Source organism: Ammospiza nelsoni, chromosome 11, assembly GCF_027579445.1.
Source record: "Ammospiza nelsoni isolate bAmmNel1 chromosome 11, bAmmNel1.pri, whole genome shotgun sequence".
NCBI lineage: Eukaryota > Metazoa > Chordata > Aves > Passeriformes > Passerellidae > Ammospiza > Ammospiza nelsoni.
Genome location: NC_080643.1, coordinates 6,606,810 through 6,625,344, shown reverse-complemented (window position 1 = coordinate 6,625,344; position 18,535 = coordinate 6,606,810). Strand labels below are relative to the sequence as shown.

The 18,535-nt window shown below is 46.2% G+C and overlaps 1 protein-coding gene across 2 annotated transcripts in view; it reads right to left on the bottom strand.

The window, feature by feature from the left end:
- ADAMTS9 (ADAM metallopeptidase with thrombospondin type 1 motif 9) overlaps nucleotides 1-18,535 on the bottom strand; it is a 78,561-nt gene that overhangs the window by 39,841 nt on the left and 20,185 nt on the right. For both annotated transcript variants that reach the window (XM_059479984.1, XM_059479986.1), the window contains 11 exons: nucleotides 15,495-15,640; nucleotides 9,686-9,867; nucleotides 9,451-9,587; nucleotides 8,091-8,208; nucleotides 7,731-7,826; nucleotides 5,124-5,290; nucleotides 4,886-5,015; nucleotides 4,259-4,385; nucleotides 2,407-2,617; nucleotides 1,548-1,712; nucleotides 278-442 (listed from right to left, as the gene is read on the bottom strand). In XM_059479984.1, the coding sequence (XP_059335967.1) occupies nucleotides 278-442; nucleotides 1,548-1,712; nucleotides 2,407-2,617; nucleotides 4,259-4,385; nucleotides 4,886-5,015; nucleotides 5,124-5,290; nucleotides 7,731-7,826; nucleotides 8,091-8,208; nucleotides 9,451-9,587; nucleotides 9,686-9,867; nucleotides 15,495-15,640 (1,644 nt within the window). The remainder of the gene's footprint in view (nucleotides 1-277; nucleotides 443-1,547; nucleotides 1,713-2,406; nucleotides 2,618-4,258; nucleotides 4,386-4,885; nucleotides 5,016-5,123; nucleotides 5,291-7,730; nucleotides 7,827-8,090; nucleotides 8,209-9,450; nucleotides 9,588-9,685; nucleotides 9,868-15,494; nucleotides 15,641-18,535) is intronic.

Genomic DNA, 18,535 nt, shown 5'->3' with positions numbered 1-18,535 from the left:
TTTAGGAGCGTAACCTTGGAAACCTCTTTTTTTGAAAATCATGGCCAATTCAGTATGACAGAGATTAAATTTAGCACAAAGGGCAGGTACTGTTATTGCTGCCTATCCGCTGAACCCGAGCAAACAGAGGGCTGCTTTGGTGTGCAAATCAATTAACACAGTTATGCTGCTGAATCTGGATGAAAGGGCAGCATAAGCCAGAGGCCAGCCTCAGCATAAGCAGAGCCACCCTCATCCAGGTCCCCCCAGGCAGGAGCCCTGTGGGGCTGTGTGGTACCTGTCCCCAGGGCCCCACTTGCCACGAGGCACACTCCTGCTGCTGGCACATCTGCACCGACTCCGGCTTCGTCTTGGGGTCGCAAAACCTGTCGTTCAATCGATCTTCTCCAAACTGGCACCACGTCTGGCGGTGCTTGTGCCCTTTTCCACAGGTGACCAAGCACTGTGAGGAGAAAAGTGCAAGCTCAGGTGGTGCTGGGGATGCACTGCCAGCTCAGCACCTGCCCTGGCACTGGAAAATAAACCTGGAGATCTACTGCAATCACTGGTTAAAAAATATCCTGGTGCTGAAGTGCAGCTCTTTAGCTAACATCAACATGAAAGACAGGGGAGTGTCTTGTCAAGAAGAAGATTGCTCTCAGGAGCTGGTCTAGAGCAGGGGCTGGATCATGGAGAGCACAGCTGGGCTAGAATCCTTCAGCATGGGCAAAGTGAGACCACAAAGTCACTTGACTTCCAGTAGCTCTGAGACACAGGGCAAAGGCACAGCACTGCCCTGTGGGGTTTTAGCTGTGCACAACAGAGTGTTTCTAAAACACTTGTTCTTTCTGAGTGTGCATTTTAAGGGTCTTGGCTTCTGCAGGCTGTGAGCACTTCTCCCACTGCCCTGGCGTGGCTTGGACTGCCACCAACTCAAATCAGAAGACACGTTTGGTAGAAAACAATCCCTGTTCCCATTTAATTGCTTTCATTATGCCCTAAAAGAACATGATTCATAGAAACAAGAGAAATTTGGCTACAATGAAGATGAGCACCCTTTGAAGATTGTTCTCCAGGACCCCCAGTCCTGCTGCAGAGACAAACCTATCAAGATCATTTTGTTGCATTGCAAAAAACACCAGCAGCAGTGGAAGCAGTAATAAACAGCAGAGAGAGGCTGAGCAAAACATCAGCAGGGTGCAATCCTGCCCTCCAGTGACAGCCAGAGCTGCCAGGGCTCTTGAGGACAATCTCAAGGGAAAATGAGGGCAGAAGGTATTTTTCTTCTCAAATACACGGCAGAAGTACAGAAAAACTGTGGAGAAATTACTGCAGGATTGCAGAGACATTAACCCCCGGTGGCTTTGCAGGGGGGAAAGTGGCCACTTGACCACAAGGCCAATGACTTTACTGCCTGTCTGAAGCCTCCCTGTGCACAGGCTTGCCACCTTCTGCAGGAGGCACAAAGAAGACAAGCAGGGATGGAGACAGAGACACTTGTTTGCAGACAGCAGCCCCTCAGGGTGGAGGACCAGCAGGGTGAGCCCAGCCTGGTGCTCAGCACTCACCTCGGACCAGTCGCCGGTTTTCCACTGTGGGCACGAGAAGTCACTGCACCTCTGCACCGTCAGCTTCTCCTGCTGGCTGCACTTGCTGTCGTCCAGCACATCATTGTAGGTGTTCACACACATGGCTCGCCGCCGCCGCGTGCCCCCGCCACAGCTCTTGGAGCACTGGAGGGACACAAAGAGTCAACATTTTCTGCCACTCTACTGCTATTGCCTCCTCCCTCACTGTGGAGTGACTGCAGGAAACCTCCAGAGCAACAGTTTATACTTCAAGTAACAGGCTTTTACTTTATGTATTCCTTTAAAAAGCTAATCTTGCTAAGCTTAATAACATGTCGTGGCAATGTGTTTCTCAAATTCATTTCAGAATATAACCCCATTATTACTTTTACAAGTGTTGCCTTTCAGTTCTCCTAAATGGCTGCTGTTTGTTCTCATTTTAAGAGAGATTAACTTTCTCTGACCAGCCAGCCCCCCTTCACTGCACCCTCCCTGGAAAACCTGAGGCTCATCAATCTCTTGGCGCCTGCATTCAGGAATATTCTTGTTAATGCAAAAAGATGTGTAAAGGAAACAAATTTCAGAAGCTCTCTGATGATGGCAACATGTCCTCCCCAGCTCCTGGCAGCGGTAACAGCTTTGATGGCAGCTAGCAGAGCTTCATGTAATGAAGATGAGACAATTAATTGCAGTGGTAGGTAAGGACTACCAGGCTGATTCAGTCTAGAGTGTCCTCCATAGGAAGCAATGAAAGCAGAAGCACTGTGGCCATATTTTACATATATTCTGTTAGCACCTAAACAGCCCAATGTACTGCTGTGCATGGAGCAGATTCTCTGTGCCACAGAGCATTCCTTACCTCAGTCCAGGCCGAATAGCGCCATCCTCCCACGTTGCAGTCTCCAGTGCACTTCTCCCTCGTGCTGGGCTTGGTCTGGCTGTTGCAGAAGCGATCATCCACCTTCTCTATCTTGCCCTCCAGCCGGCTGTACTTGGAGCAGTAGATCTCCAGCGTGCGGTAGCCCAGCCCGCACTGCGCCGTGCACTCGCTCTTCCTCGCGATGTGCCACCTGTGCCAGGGACAGCAAACATCAGCCCCGGGCTCTGCAGGGAATGTGCTCAAGGGTGTGGGACAGAAATAAGGAATATATGCTCTTGAACAGGAAGTTTTGGCGCTGTGTCACACTTCCCAGTGTTTTGGGACTTACAATTAGCCTGGCATTGCTGCTTGAAGGGAAGGAACTGGCAGAAAGGTCTTTCTTAAGCAAAAGAAAGGTAGCAAAGCCACACTGTAATCCTGTGGGACCAGCCAAGGTGGCAAGGAGAGTTCATGAGCAAGCAAGGAACAGTGCTCTGAAAGCTCCTGAAAACTTTCCACCCCATGTTCTCCTGCACTCACCACCTCAGCATCTAAAAACTGGAAAATACAGCATCAGAAAATGATCTGCACAGGCTGGAGAGGTGTTCCACAATAAAGGACACCCACAAAGCAGTTTCAACCCTCCAAAGAACAAGCAAATTACTTGCTACAAGATACTCAAGCCCTAGCTGTGTCAGCAGGGATTAGAGGTGTTCTCTCTTGACAGATTTCCATCCTGCTGCCTCCTCTGTAAGATGGACAACAAGGATGGTACTGAAGGCCCCCAAGCACCCACCTGGGGATACATCCCTGCTTCACATCAGTCCAGCTCTGGAAAGAGATGCTGGACATGAGGCCTGATCCAGGGAGGTGCTGGAGACCCTGAAGCCAACAGGGTCCATTGCCCCTCACACCTGGCAGGGGTGGCTTCTGGGGGAGGAGGCAGTGACAACCTCCAGGGGTCCTGGAGACCCTCGGGCTGCTGCCTGTGCCTGTACAGGGAGCACAGAGCCCTGCTCCCAAGCCAAGAGAACAAATTCTATCACAGCCCAGAGAAGAATAAGATCAAGGGGATTTGGAATCAATAGCTCCTGACTGGTGGGAGCCTCACATCCCTGCATGCTTTTCAAACTCCTGTTTTGCCCTTCTCAAGTTTCCAACCTGTTGCAATGGCAACAGCTGTTACCGCGACAACCCGGCCCCGCACAGCCCCTGCACAGCCCCGGTTTAACAGGGCTGCAGAAACCCCTCGGGAAACTCAGCCTTCTGAATTGCTTCACCAGCAATGCCACCACATTTAAGCCCCAGGAAGGAAAACAGATTGCTTTTTAAAGGAAAATGGGTTGTGATGATTTAGACTGTGCTCCATCAATTCCAGCTTGCCAAGAATTGTCTGGGGACAGCCCCAAACCCATTCTACACTTAAGCCTATTCTTTGCTTTAAATAAACAGTGATAAATCCAAGTCTTAGCTACGTTTTTGCTTTAAGTGTATGTTTTCCCCTCTCTGCAAGCTGTATGTAGAATGGCACTGAGCATTTCTGATCCAGGCACATGCAAATTTCAGGCCTTGTATTGCACAGGGAGGTTTTTCAACATTAGAGAATTTTTGTTATAGTTAGCTCTAATTGAATCCAGCAAGAGAAATGTGAAAACATTGAAAAGTGCCTTTCAAAACATCACTGGTGGATGACAATCTCTCTTGGTCGACAAAGAGGCAACTACCAATCCTTTTCTTTTTCAAAATCTAATACAGGCTGGTGAGAAAGGGAATTAGGGTGAGAAGCGAAAGGCAAGAGGAGTAAATAATAAGTACACAATGTTATTTATATACATGGCTGAGTACACTGCACCTTAATTCACACTCTGTGTTACAAGGCTCGGTGCTGGGCTCAGGCTGGGGAAGTCGATCACATCGCTGGTCTGACACCGTGAGCTGATCTGACTCTCTCTTACACACAGGCTTCCTTTTGCGTTCTCCTGCAGAGAAAACCAGCGCTTGGTTTGAGTCAAGCAGTAAGTGATCAATTCAGCTATTTCTCCTACACCTTTTATAGTAATATTTAAGACATGCTTAGGTGTGCTTTTCTACCTCTGTCAGAAACAGGGAGGGGGTTTAAGACTAAGCGAGGCAGAAAGGGTTTATTGTAGATGGGATGGACACAGGCAGAGAGCTCAGTACCTCCACAAGGATGGGCTCTGAGTATTTAGCAGCGTGGCCACCCTTAGGAAATGCCTCATTTTCTGTGCTTCAGCTTCCTCACCTGCAAACCAGGTTGTGAGGCTCACCTAGCTGCGAGGGGCTGTAAGGTGCCCTGCTCTGAAACCCAGAAGCCCCTTATAGGATGTTATCCTCCCTGCAGACCAGGGAAACAACAATACTCACAGGGTGAGAATCTCTTGACAGAGAGGGATCTGTTTGATGAACTGCCCAGACCCCAAATGAATCCAGGACAAAACTACCCTTCCCAAGCACCCACCTTGGCAGAGCTTACTGCAGGGCTGCCATGGGCCATGCTCATTCCAGTAAAACTGCTGAGGTTTGTCCTCAATAGGGATATTGAATGTGTAACGAACATCAGGATTGTACAAATTGCCCACTGATAAAACCTGAGAGGAAGAAAAATGAAGCAGAGTAAATCAACAGATATCACTGCCCACTGTTTTCAGTCCAACAAAGCTGGGCAGACTTGTCCATACACACAACATATACTTCACCTGAAGTGTTATTTCTTGCTCAATCCGATCTGTAGAATTAATCCTTTCAACAGTATTATCGGAGCCACTGTATTCGATCACAGCATTCCCAACTTTGATTTCCCTTTTAAACATACTGACGACAAAGTCTCCATTTAATATAAAGTCTCCTTGACTGTTAGATAAGGCTGCATAGGTGCAAAAAACAATAACTAAAGAGGCAGAATTAACTCATACATACATAACAACGTGGGTTGTGCTCTCAGTGCTCCTTTCTCTGGTGGGGGGGGAACCCACTGGCATTCTCAAACAGAAAGGATGTAAAGTGAGCAGCAGAGCTCTTGCAGACATTCTGCCTTCTCCTTTTTCCACTGGAAAGCCTCCTAAAAATGAAGGCTGAATTCCTGAAGTTGTTGCTAAACAGTTCATCCATAACCCAAAACAGAGGTATCCAAAAGGCATTCTGGGCTGGCTGCTGCAAGGAGTACACATAGGCTGTATCCCCACATATACCACAGAAATAATCCTGCCCAAAACTTTTCATGAGCTGTGTGGATAGGGTGTCTTCCCTGGTGTTTCCAGGTGTGTTCTTAGGGTAAATGTATGCACCCTAATTACCTAAACATAATTTCTAGTATATAATTACAAAGAGCTTGGTCAGTATTTTCCCCTTGGTTGCCCTCTCCCTCCTCCCCCCATACTTTTTATTATTCCAAATCTCAAGGTATGTGAGAGCACTGGAGGCTTAAAGCCTAAATGCTTTATAAAAGGAACAGTTTCCTGAAAACAGCAGTCTGCTGCACAACTTCACACTAATGCGATTATGTAGCTAATTTCCTAAGTTAGTTTCCCCACCATTTCACCCATCACAGCTATGTTACTAAAAAGCCCCTGTACTGAAAAATCTAAACACCAAAACACCAAAGGGAAAGTTTTTCCATCGAATGAGGAGAGATAATGAAGCAAAACACTGCTTAGTAGCAAAAAGACATAGATGGAGAAAACCTCACAAAGCAGAGGCTACTCTCAACCAAGTTTCACACTTTGGAGGTTTTAATGTTATTAGGCAGTAGTAAAACTCATTAAGGGATTACTTCTCTTTTACTATATCTCCTATAACAGTAGGTACATCTTGGACTTGATGACAACATCAAATTCCTCCTAAATTGTTAAGCAACTACAAGGTTCACAGTAACTGAGGGCCCAAGATTTCACACTCAGTGAGCTGCAAAGTAAGTGGACCCATGCACACTTCTCATTTACTTCCAGTCAGGCCTAATGTGAAGAGATGCTTTCCCAGCAATATTAAAGCAACATTAAAGAAGATTGGACTTCATTGTTTCCCAAGAAGATTAAAGGCCCTCCAAGAAGAGCTGAGAACTTTGGGGCTCCTTCTGGGGTGAACCAGTTTGAAAAAGCATAACATAGGGAGGATTGCTTTTCCCAGGGAAGATGAAAAATAAAATTTGGCTCCCTCCTCCAAGACAGAAAACTCTGAGACCATTTTTTTGGTGCTGATGTGCATTCATGCTGCACCATCTCAACTTTCTGCCTCAGTGAAGGGTCCAGCACATGGATGGCATTTCAGAGCAACAGCAAGGCTGTCATTGCCTCCCTTTGGTGCATGGTGGTCTCTGGCACTTGTTTCTCAAATGACTCCCTATACCTTTGATGGGCTAGGGGCCACCAACCAACTCCCCTTATTAACACACCTAGTTACAGGAACTTGGTGACAGAACAAGATGAAGTGCCCCGTTCAAAGATTTAAGTACAGGACCCTGTGCTACTGGAACACAGCTGGGGGTGCAAGGCACAGGGTGTGCAAAACAGGAGGAGTAGAGACTCTGACAGGACTTAATGGCAAAATCAGCCTTCAACTGGGAAGTGTAACATCAGTAGTGAGGCTCATTTGTATTATCTCTGTTATTGAAGCCAAACAGAACTATCTGTGGGGTGAGTGATCATGGTGGAAAAGACACTCATGGCCATGCTAGCAGCATATATGTGCATGTAGCACAGTGGTCTAACACAGCACCACAAGCATTTTCATCTGCCTCTAAAGGCCAAGTTACTGCTAGGTTTAAATCAAACCAATATCTTTGGTGCAGAGTATTTCTTTACAGTTACATGTCACTATCAGGCAGGGACAAGAAGGCCTCACTATCTGAAATCAGAATTATTATTCTCAGAAGAAAATAATTTCTCTTTGTATGTGTTTACAAACATCTTTCAGGACATGGCACCAACAAAGCATGGTGACAGCAGAGATAAAGTTGCAGTGAGGAGACTCCAGCAGAGCTCAGAATGCTGTTTGGTTCCCAGCTTTGTCCCTCAGCTACCACCCAGGCTCAACAGTCCTTCACAGCCCTAGACACACCCTAAGGGAATATTTCTTATAATTGGAGAACCTCCCAGACCTTGCAACTAGGATGGCATGAAGAAAAAAAAAAAAAAAAAAAAAAAAGAAGATAAGGTTGAATGTTTGGCAGACACAGAAAAATTCTCACCAAGAAAACATCTCCCTCAAATTAATTCTTCAACCTCCCTAGCAGAGAGCTGCCAGTAGATACATCACCACAGCCAGACAACAAGGCAGATTTCTGGAGTGACATAAGGAACACAACTCACCCAGGTAGTTGTCATCCTCTGGTTTCCCTGAGTAACTGTGCTGACGCACATCAATATTAGTGGCACCAGCTGGGATGCGAACCACAACGTTATAACCTAGGAAAGATGGAACAGGAAGTCAAGGCTATTACACAGGCACTTGATTTGTTTTCTGCAGGGGAAGGGAAATGAGCTAAGTTACTTCACATTACACAAGCTGATACTTTTCATTTAGGGATAGCATAAATAGTTATAAAAAGGAATATACTATAGCTAGAAGGATTTTGTGTTTTACATCGGCATTTTTGTAGATTAAGTGTCATAATGGCTTTTATAGACCCACATTTTTTCACCATAAAGTTTTTAGCAACAGATTCTTACCATAATGCACTGTGTTAAATGTGCCTGCAACAGTTTTGCATGAAGAATTATCCCCACCACAAACACCACATTTATCTCTTCTTGCTTTTGAATTCAGCACATGATCACATCCAGCTTGCTTTAAGAGAAAAATTGAAAAAAACATATTGAGCAAATAAGACTAGAACAGCATTGACAAATCTCCTAATTAAGGCACACAAAAGCTGTGTATGCAAAAGGCTGCTGTGAGATAAACTGGTTTGCTTCCCCACATTTTTCCACTGATTTACAGTGCGGCCATCCTACAAGGTTTTACAACAAAAGGCTTTTTTACAAAGCAAGAATCAGAACAACTATTTGCACCAGGTAATGCTTTCACTAGAAAAAAATTCTTGCATCAATTGTTCCTGTAGAGAAAAGTGTGAAGAACAATTGTGAATGGAAATGTAGAGCTCTGGGGCCTGATCAGGAGGAACTGGGGCAAAACACAGAAGGAAGCAGCACTGGGATTTAGGCTGAGATTCCACAGCCCTCAGTAACCTAGGGCAGATGTGCAAACATGTTCCACTTAAGTGTGTCCCCTGGTGAATGGTCTAGACTAAGATGAGCAGTGGCTGAGGAGCTCAGCCTGGAGAAAAAGAGGCTCAGGAGAGACTTTCTCACTCTCTCCAACTACCTGAAAGGAAGTTGTAGCCAGGTGAGGGTCAGGCTCTTTTCACAGGTAACGACCAACAGAACAAGAGAAAACAGCCTCATGTACAACAGAGGAGGCTTAGATTTGATACTAGGAAACAATTCTTCACCAAAAAGTTTGTCAAACACTGGAACAGGCTGCTCAGGGCAATGGTGGGAGTCACCCTCCCTGTTAGTATTAGAAGACATGTAGATATGGCACTTGGGGACATGGTTTAGTGGTGAACTTGGCACTGCTGGGTTAATGGTGGCACTTGATCTCAAAGGTCTCCATCTAAATAATCCTATGATTCCACATGTGGCTCTTGGGCAAATCTGGAGGCTGGCACAAGTTTCAGATCATTTGGGGCTTACAGAGCCTGCAGCTGGTAACAGGCATCCTCTGAGTGAAGAGGACATGCCACCACCTGCCTGGAGCATGGTGCAGAAGCAACAGCCTGCCCTACCAAACTGCCATCCCCCTTTGGTGAAGAGGAGGGACAATGATCACCCAGCAGAGGCCCTGCACACAGATGTTGTTGGTGTCGGGGCCGCAGGGCGTCCCGTCGATGACGCGGTCCCAGAGCTGGTAATAGGCATCATCTGAGTGCAGAGGACATGCCACCACCTGCCTGGAGCATGGTGCAGAAGCACCAGCCTGCCCTACCAAACTGCCATGCCCTTTTGGTGAGGAAGGGACAATGATTACCCGGCAAAGGCCCTGCACGCAGATGTCGTTGGTGTCGGGGCCGCAGGGCGTCCCGTCGATGACGCGGTCCCGCAGCTGGTAGTAGGCCGTGTTCCCCGCCACCCGGCAGAAGAGCTTGCACCGATCCTTCATCAGGACTGCAGGGGGAGGAGGGACACCAGGAGCACGTTATCTGAACACCCTCACCCCAGGCAGCAATCCAGGAGGCAGGACCTGCATCCCCCCAGCCACTTACTGCCGCTGTACTTGGGAACCCAGCGCACGTTCGTGGGCAGCCCGTTGATGTTGAAGTGTTTCCCATCAAAGTCAGCACACTGCTCATCCCGGAAATCCTTCTTCAGCTTCGAGCACGGTTCTGTGTTGCAGGATTTAAACTTCATACGACGACCCACGCAGTATTTCCCACCGTTTTTGGGTCTGCAGAGACAACATCAGGCTGGAAATGAGGTGGAACTGCAATTCTGCAACTGGGTCGGTACAGTCAGGATTTGCAGCAGCACTTTGTGGGCTCTATCTTTCTGCATATCTTTAATTAATATCCCAGATTGACAAGGAGGAAATGTTATGCTGGTGTCTAACAAAAAAAATCCCACATATGCAATAAAAAGGGATGAAAAAGAATATTTGCTTTCTGATGGATGCCATGGTCGTGAGAGAAACCAGAAAGGAAGCACAACATCTTCTTCCCCACCTGAGGACTTATTTTCACATTGAGGGATCCCACTCAGGCCCATGTTTCCTTACAACCCCATCAGTCCTATAGATTTTGTGGCTGACAATTTGCTTTTGATCTAGTAGGTTGCAAATAACTAAACATTACAGGAGAAAAGGCTTCCTTCCCTGCAGAGGCTGAAAGGTCAGGCAGCACTTAGTCCTTCAGGATTTCTAGCCCCAAATGTTAAAAATGGTAATGCTGAGCACTTTGAAACAACTTTACCCTCATATATTCCAGAAAGCATCAAAGACAGCCAATAAATAACTTACCCCCATTTTATAGCAGGATGACACTGGTATAAACTGGGAAGAGAAATCCCATCCAAGCCACATAAAACCCAGTGGTAAAGCCTAGAAGCTTTCATTTTAAATTTCCTGACTCACAGATTCAGAGCTGTAGTCATAAAACTATTTTTCTCATATGCAGATGAAGCCTTTGCCAAAGAACATCACTCTGGGGACTGAAAGAGCCTCTCCTATTCCATCTGCTGCCAGCAGTGGTGCAAGAATGAGCTGCACATCAAAATAACCACCAAACCTACATCTTCTATCTACACCCTGAAAAATGGGTGCCTGCAGTAGCAAGGAGTGCAATCAGAAGAGTGACTTGCCAGGCTCCAACAACCATGCACCCACACCTCGTGCCTTCCAGGGCTGTTCTTCAGGATCAGCTCTGCCTTGCCTGGGAACCAGGCACCCTTCAGTGCCCCAGGGATGCTGGCAGAATGCTCCTTCCCTTGGAGCTCAATTGGGAAGGAACACACACAAAGTTTGCACACTTGGAGAACCCTTCAAGATGCAGATGAATGAGTGATAAATGGGAGCCACCCCTGTCCTCATAACAGAGGTGCTCACCATGAGATCTCCAAGTTGCGTGCAGCCAGCACCTCTAACAAAAAAGACAGTACTCCCCTGCACCTGCACAATGGTCCCTACACACAGTGAGTCAACAAGTTCCTGCAGCTGAACAGGATTTTTGAGCATCTCTGCACCTCAGGAAGCCCAGCAGTGCCTTTTATCCCACAAATAACAATTCTTCACTCTTTCATTTGAGATCTCTTTATGACTCAAGTAGCAAAGTTCCTGTGAAACAAATGAGAGACAGCAGCACAGAACAGCTTGCCCTTGCCAAAAGATTGCCTGCAAAACCAGGAAAGGCAGGCAGACTTCCCACCACCCCTCACCACCACGCTAGGGATGCTCACAGGTTTGGCAGGAGTTGTGTCCTTGAGCAGCTGCAGATGAGATGCTGGGCACCACCAGTTACAAACATGGGATTTTTCCTGCCAGCATCCTCCAGTCCCTGAGATTCTCACTGCTCTGGTGCAGACCCTTCTAGTCCTAGCCTAAATACCACAGGGTATGATTTGTCCTCAGGCACAGTCCTGAGCAATAGCTCACAACACCAGCTCTACCTGCTCTGAGGGCAGTTCTCACATGCCATCTGGAAGTGAAATTCATGTCACTTACAAAGGTTTCTGGTGTTTGCAATTAAGCAAGTACCAGTGATAAAAAGCCCAAGCAACTACACAGTGGCCATTGCAGATTCCTGATTACAGACTGATTTTACACCTTTACAGTTCCTAGTGGAGGAAGTCTAAACCTGGTTTTTACTGATTTAGTCTGTTGTCCACCTTGTGACAAACAACTTCAAAGAACTCACCTGATTACACCTGGGATAGCTCCAGGGCTACCCCAGCACAGCAGCTCCTGCAGACACAGCCCAAACTCCTCCTTGCCTTGCAGGCACAATGGCAATTGCTGGGGGTTTCCCAATACCAGAGCCCATCCCATGGACTATTCCCATGCAGCCACATGAGCCACCTCTAGCTACAAAGGGACATCTCAACCACACAGCATACTGGGAAACTTCTTTATCATGGCAACAGCACACTCCAGACCTGGCTGAGTCTGAGTCATTCATGGGGGAATTAACAGGATTCGTCATTTTCACTTCAAAAGCATTTGTACCTCTGCAGGATTGCTGCAGTTTGACAAAACATCTGAGTTATACAAACCTTTAAGAAGGCATTTCTTTTTAAAAAAAATTGTAATTACAACATTTTTATGGCAACCACATATTGCTTCCAATATAAATCAATTAACTAAAATGAAACTCTCAACTATTTAGTTAAGGGGAACATGAACACGTAGGAGCTTTTTCTTTTTTTAAAGTATGTCTGATAAAATCCAAAAATCCCAAGCTACTATTTAGTTTTTTCTTCACTAGACATGACCCCTGAGACTGAGATAACATCGACACAGGACACACCACAAACTGAAGGATGCTAAAGCTTGCCACCTTGTTGCAAACTGTCAGCTTTGTAACCCTGGCAGGAAATCTCCTTGCAGACAATGCTGGGGGCCGAAGCACACTCACACTTCGGACACTCAAAAACAGCTCCAAACTGCCCTGACAGTTCAGAGTGTTTTTAACCAGCTCTGCTTCTCACAGAATCTGAGGGACAGAAAGAGCTGACCCTGAAAAAGAAGCCACCCTCATATAACATCAATTTTCAGTGTCATGAAGAAATACAGCATACTTTGCTCTGCGTAATATTTTTATGGATCATCAACAATGTACCACAGAGTCAGAAAGGAAAGCAGTACATGCACAGAAACCTTGTTTTCCTTCCATTTCCCTTCTCTTGGAGTCACCTATTTGACCAATTAACAGCTGGCACAGACCCACTTTCAATCCAGTACCATTCCCCCAGGCTCCTGCACACACCCCAGACCCACTGCCCTCCTCCCAGCAGCCCAGAAACTCTCATGCCCAGGGAACGATGTGGTCTCATCCCCATTCCCACCCCAACAGGTCTGAAATACATGATGCTCAAGCCATCACCTTGAGCATTTTGAGGATGTGCACAAAAATCTGTGAAGCTCCAGTGTGCACAGATCAGTTTGAGATATCCTTCCCCACATTCCAGGAAGCCCTAGGACTGGGAATTGGTTGGTGGCCAGCACAGTTATCTATACATTTGTTTACATGTCAGGCTCAGACTGTTAAGCACAGGTGGATACCTCTGTGATGGACTAAAATGCAAATGTGATCTGACTCACATCCAGAGATTAGACTCCCCCATCCAAAAAACCATTCCTGTAAACAGGGATTCTGGTATTGACATGTTATCAAATATGCCCTTTCCCATAATTCTGCAGCATGTCTTTATCTGAAAACCAGGGCTTGCACCACAGCCCCTCTGATGATGCACCACAGCCATGGGCTTTGTCCACCAGCCAGGCTCAAATTCCCATGTGGGCAATCTCAGTGGGAAGGGTCTGGTCTGGTTAGCAAACACATTCCTTCAGGGTATGTCAAAAGAGGCTGCTGCAATTCCAGAGGCCTACAGCTCTCCCTGCATCCCTGCAGGACACTCATCATGTAGGTGTCAGAGCACTCTACAAATTGTAGAGAGGCAGGAGCTGCAGCTTTACTTTCTGCAGCATGGAGGGAATGGATGTAATTTTCAATGCCAGATTTAACACAATTTTTTACCGGATGCAAGATCCCACCCCAGATTCTCATGCACAGAAAAAAACTTTAAAAAGCTAAACCAACTTTGAATACAAAAGATTTATTGAGAATTATTTCAGACCTTACTCAAGGTATCTGGGTTAGGTTTGCTGCCTTCTACAACAGAGGAGAGACTGTCTCCTTTTTAAGTACTTTGAGAAGGGGAAAAGGCAAGAGAATATCCAGTGGGCTCTCATCCATTTGCATCGTTTTAGCAGCCCCATGATAATGGGGACACAGGAGGTGGGAGCTCACACTGTGGTGTCAAATTGCAGGCACAAACCAACGACAATCAGTGGGAAGCTCTATGGATGGTGCCAGGACAAGCTACTCACAAAGACCTTGTGAGGGGCTGGAGAAGAGAGGCCAGTGCCAGCACAAGGCTCAGGAAAGGAAAATACCACTATCAGCCACAAGGATTTCTCAGGCAGCTTGGAGCAGAGTGTGTTTAGGTGCTTTTGCAAATCCCAGCCACAGCAATACACCTACTGAAGCACCAGGACACAAACCACAAGCAATCAGGGAAGATGGAATTTCAAATCCCTTGGCTAGCCTTTAGGATAAAGGAGATTTTCTATCACAAAAAGCTATCAGTCTGAATAGATGCGTCTCAGAAAACAGGAATACATTTCACTGACAGCATCCAAAGTTTCAGCAGCAGAGCTGCAAAGATGCTTTGCTTTTGTCTTTCCATGGCTACAGAAGACCATATGGAGTGTGCTGACTCAGCACAGCCAGAGGAGAACTCTCTGCACTTGTGTTTTTCTTAGCATTGTTTTAATTAATGTGCTGGTGTCCTACTCTCTCAGCCTCAACTTTTGACACTTGCCCAGCTGTGCTGAGCAGCCTCTCCTGTTACCACAGCATGAGTGTCATGGGCATAAGCTCTCCCTTCTCCCATTAACAGTGATGAAACTATCACTGGCACATCTCTAGTGGCTATTTTCTTGGCAATAAACCATCCAACACCAGTGATGAGAAATAGGAATCTTTTTAAGACCCCTCAGTGCAATCAGCCCCACAGACCCTCTCCTCCCTGTATCTCAGTCCCAAATAAAAGCCCAGAGAGCCTCCCTTCTGCAAGAAGGCATTTAAACAGAAACCAGCACAATTCACAATTTACGTAAACAGGCTGTTTTCATACCAGTTGCTCAAGCCGTTACTATTGCACCAGCTATATATTTGTCTCCTTGAAGCCCACAGCAAAATTCCCTGCCATTTCAAATGGTGCAGGATTTTGCATTCCAGGCTGATAGCAAACATTCTCGAGTACCACTTTTTAATGGGGCACAGATTTCTGCTGAGGTTTGGCTAGTCTGCACCAGCTGAAATGTAACTGTATAAAGGATCAGCTGCAAAAGCAGCCAAAAGCTGCAAAACCAGACAAAGCAGGAATAAAACGGTAGAAAACCTTATTATAAAGGCCTCTAGGAACAGCTGCAAAAGCAACCAAAGCAGGGATAAAATGGTGAAAAAGGAAGGCTCCTTCCTTTCTGACAGCTTTGGAGAAAGAAAAACACCTCTCGAAGTGGGACCCCAGCTGTGCCTCCACAGGAAAACGGAAGGTAATAAACACATGGAGGTATCAGCTTTTTATCCCTCATTGTTGAATGGATGGATCCCTTTTTTAGAGCACTTCACCCACACACCAATGACCAGATCCTGCCTCACCCATGCTGGGGAAAGCCACCCATGCCCAGTGCAGAGCCACCTGTCCTTGGCACTCCCAAGGACTGAGGGCAGCCCAAGTTGATTCCAGCCCATTTGGGCAGCCCAAAGTGCGTTTCCCCATCTGCCCCTGTGCACTCACTCGGGCCTGTTGCACTCTCGGATCGCTGTCTTTATGCCGCCGCCGCAGGTCCTCGAGCAGGTCCCGAAGGGGCTCCAGGTGCCCCAGGCTCCGTCTGTCACCGGCGCCTCCCGCTCCTTGGGCACACACATCCCAAACCTGCAGTGCTGCACGTGAAGGAGACAGGGCAAAGGTGGGATTGTGCTGCTTTGCATTATGAGCGACCCACAGTGACCAGCCCGGGCAATGAGACTCAGCCTCGCTTATTTCTCAGCCACACACAATGATTTTGCAATCAAATAAAACTGAACCGCTTTTACTTTTGTCTGTCACCCCCATATTTTTCTTTCTCCATACCCTTAAATGGCAAAGTGAAGGCAAGGTGCTGAGTCCATGGAATGATTTATGGGATGAAGACTAAAGACAACAGCAACCACAAAATATTCCCTGTTTATTGGTGCTAAGCAGCACAGCAAGCTCGCAGCACTGGCTTTTCAAAAAGCTGCTCTATCTGATTTCCTGCAGAGCTGCAGAAACTCTGCATGGAGAGCCCTGTCAGGGGAGGAGATGGGCAATGAGGAGAAACACCAGGGAAAACTCAAACCTCCCCACAGTTACCCAAAGCAGAAAACTTCCAAATCCAAAAGGCAAATAAAAGAGAAAAATTAATTCCTCAAGCCCAAGTAGTTTTTTTTTTACAGTCAGACATAACATGGGACTTGCCAAGACTTGGTCTACACTTCTGTTTTCCAGCTATGACTCGTTTTCTTTTGTTTGGAAAACTGGATTAAGTTACCTTGGCAAGCCCCTCTCCCTATTTTCATGGTATAAATTGTATCCTTTGGGGTATGTTTACCACATGGACTACACAGACTTGTGCAGAAGTGAAAGAGTCACCTTCTGGTCTCACCAGAATAGATGGAAAAATGTCCCCTCTCAGTGAACAGTGCTTGCTACAGTTGCTTTAAACCCAGAGACATGCAGATGCCTAAATCTTTGTAATTATGGGAAGCCCAAACATTGCTGATTGCTCACAGATTAGAAGAGGCTACAGACTATAGAATGCAGGTAGAGAGTATCACTAAAATATTCCCTTGCAGTGTTTCTGTGCACCAGGTGCTGTTCAGATCTGATGATCTTTATGGCAACAGGGTCAAATTTGCTAATGCACTGTGTTTTTCCAGCCCTTCCACTAATAGCACAACAAGGGTATGTCAAGATACACCACAAGCTCATCCTGCTTTTTTAGACACCTTTATGAACCACCTTGGATAAAGCCATCTAGGAAAACAGAGCAGGATCAAGCTGTCATGGGGCTGTGCATCCCACAGCTCTGCAGCACGTGGGACACTTTTTCCCATGAAGGCTGACTTTTACATAGCTTTGCTGATGAAGAAAGCTGATCTTAGGTGCATTTGCCCGTGAACATGGTTTGCAGGACAGAAGGACTCATAATTTGAGTCCTGCATGTGGTGTTTGCTCAGAGACAAGCATGGTTTCTAGGCTGCAAAATGCCCCAGATTTGCTTTTATCTGAAGATAAAACTGACTAAAACCCATCTGCTACAGTAAAGAACAGCAATAAAATCAGCTGAAATGCCTGTTTCTTTGCTGCAGGACAAATTACAATGCACAACTCTTCCTGGCATTTAAAGGTTGAAAACCTGAAGGTTGGGGTCCCTATACAGGTCCAAAGAGGTCTGACAGCTATCATTAAACAACAGAAATACATGACACCAACCCAACAGTGCTGTCCCAGTGGAGAACTTCTTGCAGCAATGTTGATGCTCACAGCTAAATATCTAACCAGAGTCATGCCTGGCACCACTGACCCAGGGAAGATGACTGAATAGCTAACTAGTGAATGAACAGAGCTCACAGACCGTGACATGACCTATATGTCTCCCATCTCATGGTTGAGTATTAACCAGGAAGTCATCTACATCCATTGATTTTATTAAAAATTTGGAGGTTGGAGTTGATGGTAAAGCGAAGCAGGGGAAAAGAGCAGCTGTTTTAAATAAACAGCAAGATTATCTTATGAAAACACAATAGTGCTTCTTGGAACCACACTGTGAACAGTCTGGCTGTGCAACCTTTATGCCTTTCATATTTTAAAAATAATTTCTATGTTGAGATACAGCAGAAAGACTAAAAAGCCTGCCAGGGTTCTCTTTCCTATAAGCTAACAGCTCACAGAAAGAAGAGAATAAAAGGCAGATTGTCTGGAGCAAATTCAAAATATCTTAGACACACAGTGGAGCTGGAGAGCCCTGGCAGGGATGGAAGACATTACAGCAGACTTTCCTTTCCTTTGTCTTACCACCAGAGCTCCAGATAATTCCCCAAATCCAGCTGCCATCCTTGGGCTGGCTGAATGGACTAGCAGGGGGCAGAAGGGGCTGTGCAGCTCCATGCATGCATAACAGACACACTACCTGCTGCCACAGGGCAGCAGACACAAATCATTACTGCTCATCTGCTCCTCTGTTACCATTCTTTAAACAGCCCTGAAAAGCACAACAGAGAGTGGCCCAAATTTGCAACCCCCTTCATCTTCCTTCAGAGATTTATCTCCACCCAACAATGAGCTGGTTCTGTGCAACCTGGTAAAACCATCACCCAGCAAAACCAGACTCTGGGCTTGGCTTATGGCTTGATTTAGTGGTATCAGATTCAGTGTCCTCACATGCAAAATATGTGTAAGTTAATACTCCCATGTTTTTTACTGCCCTTGATTTAAGAGTAAATTTAGAGCCCAGTTAAATCTACATCCCAGTAATTTTAGCTAGATCTTTTTTTTAGCTATTCAGGCTCTCTTATTTCCAAAGATATCTCCATAAAAAATGGTATGGTATTTTCTCCATCTGCCAACCCATACAGCATGGGCTTTAAACATGCAGACTTGAGGCATTAGTCAGCAAGTAGCAGTTTGATAGGGCTCCTGGCCACAGCAGAGTACCAAAATAGCAATTTATTCCAAGGAAAAGCACTTCAGACTCACACCTCAGCACTTCACAAGCCCAAGTAAATAGCAAGCAGGACAGAGTTTATGTTGATCCA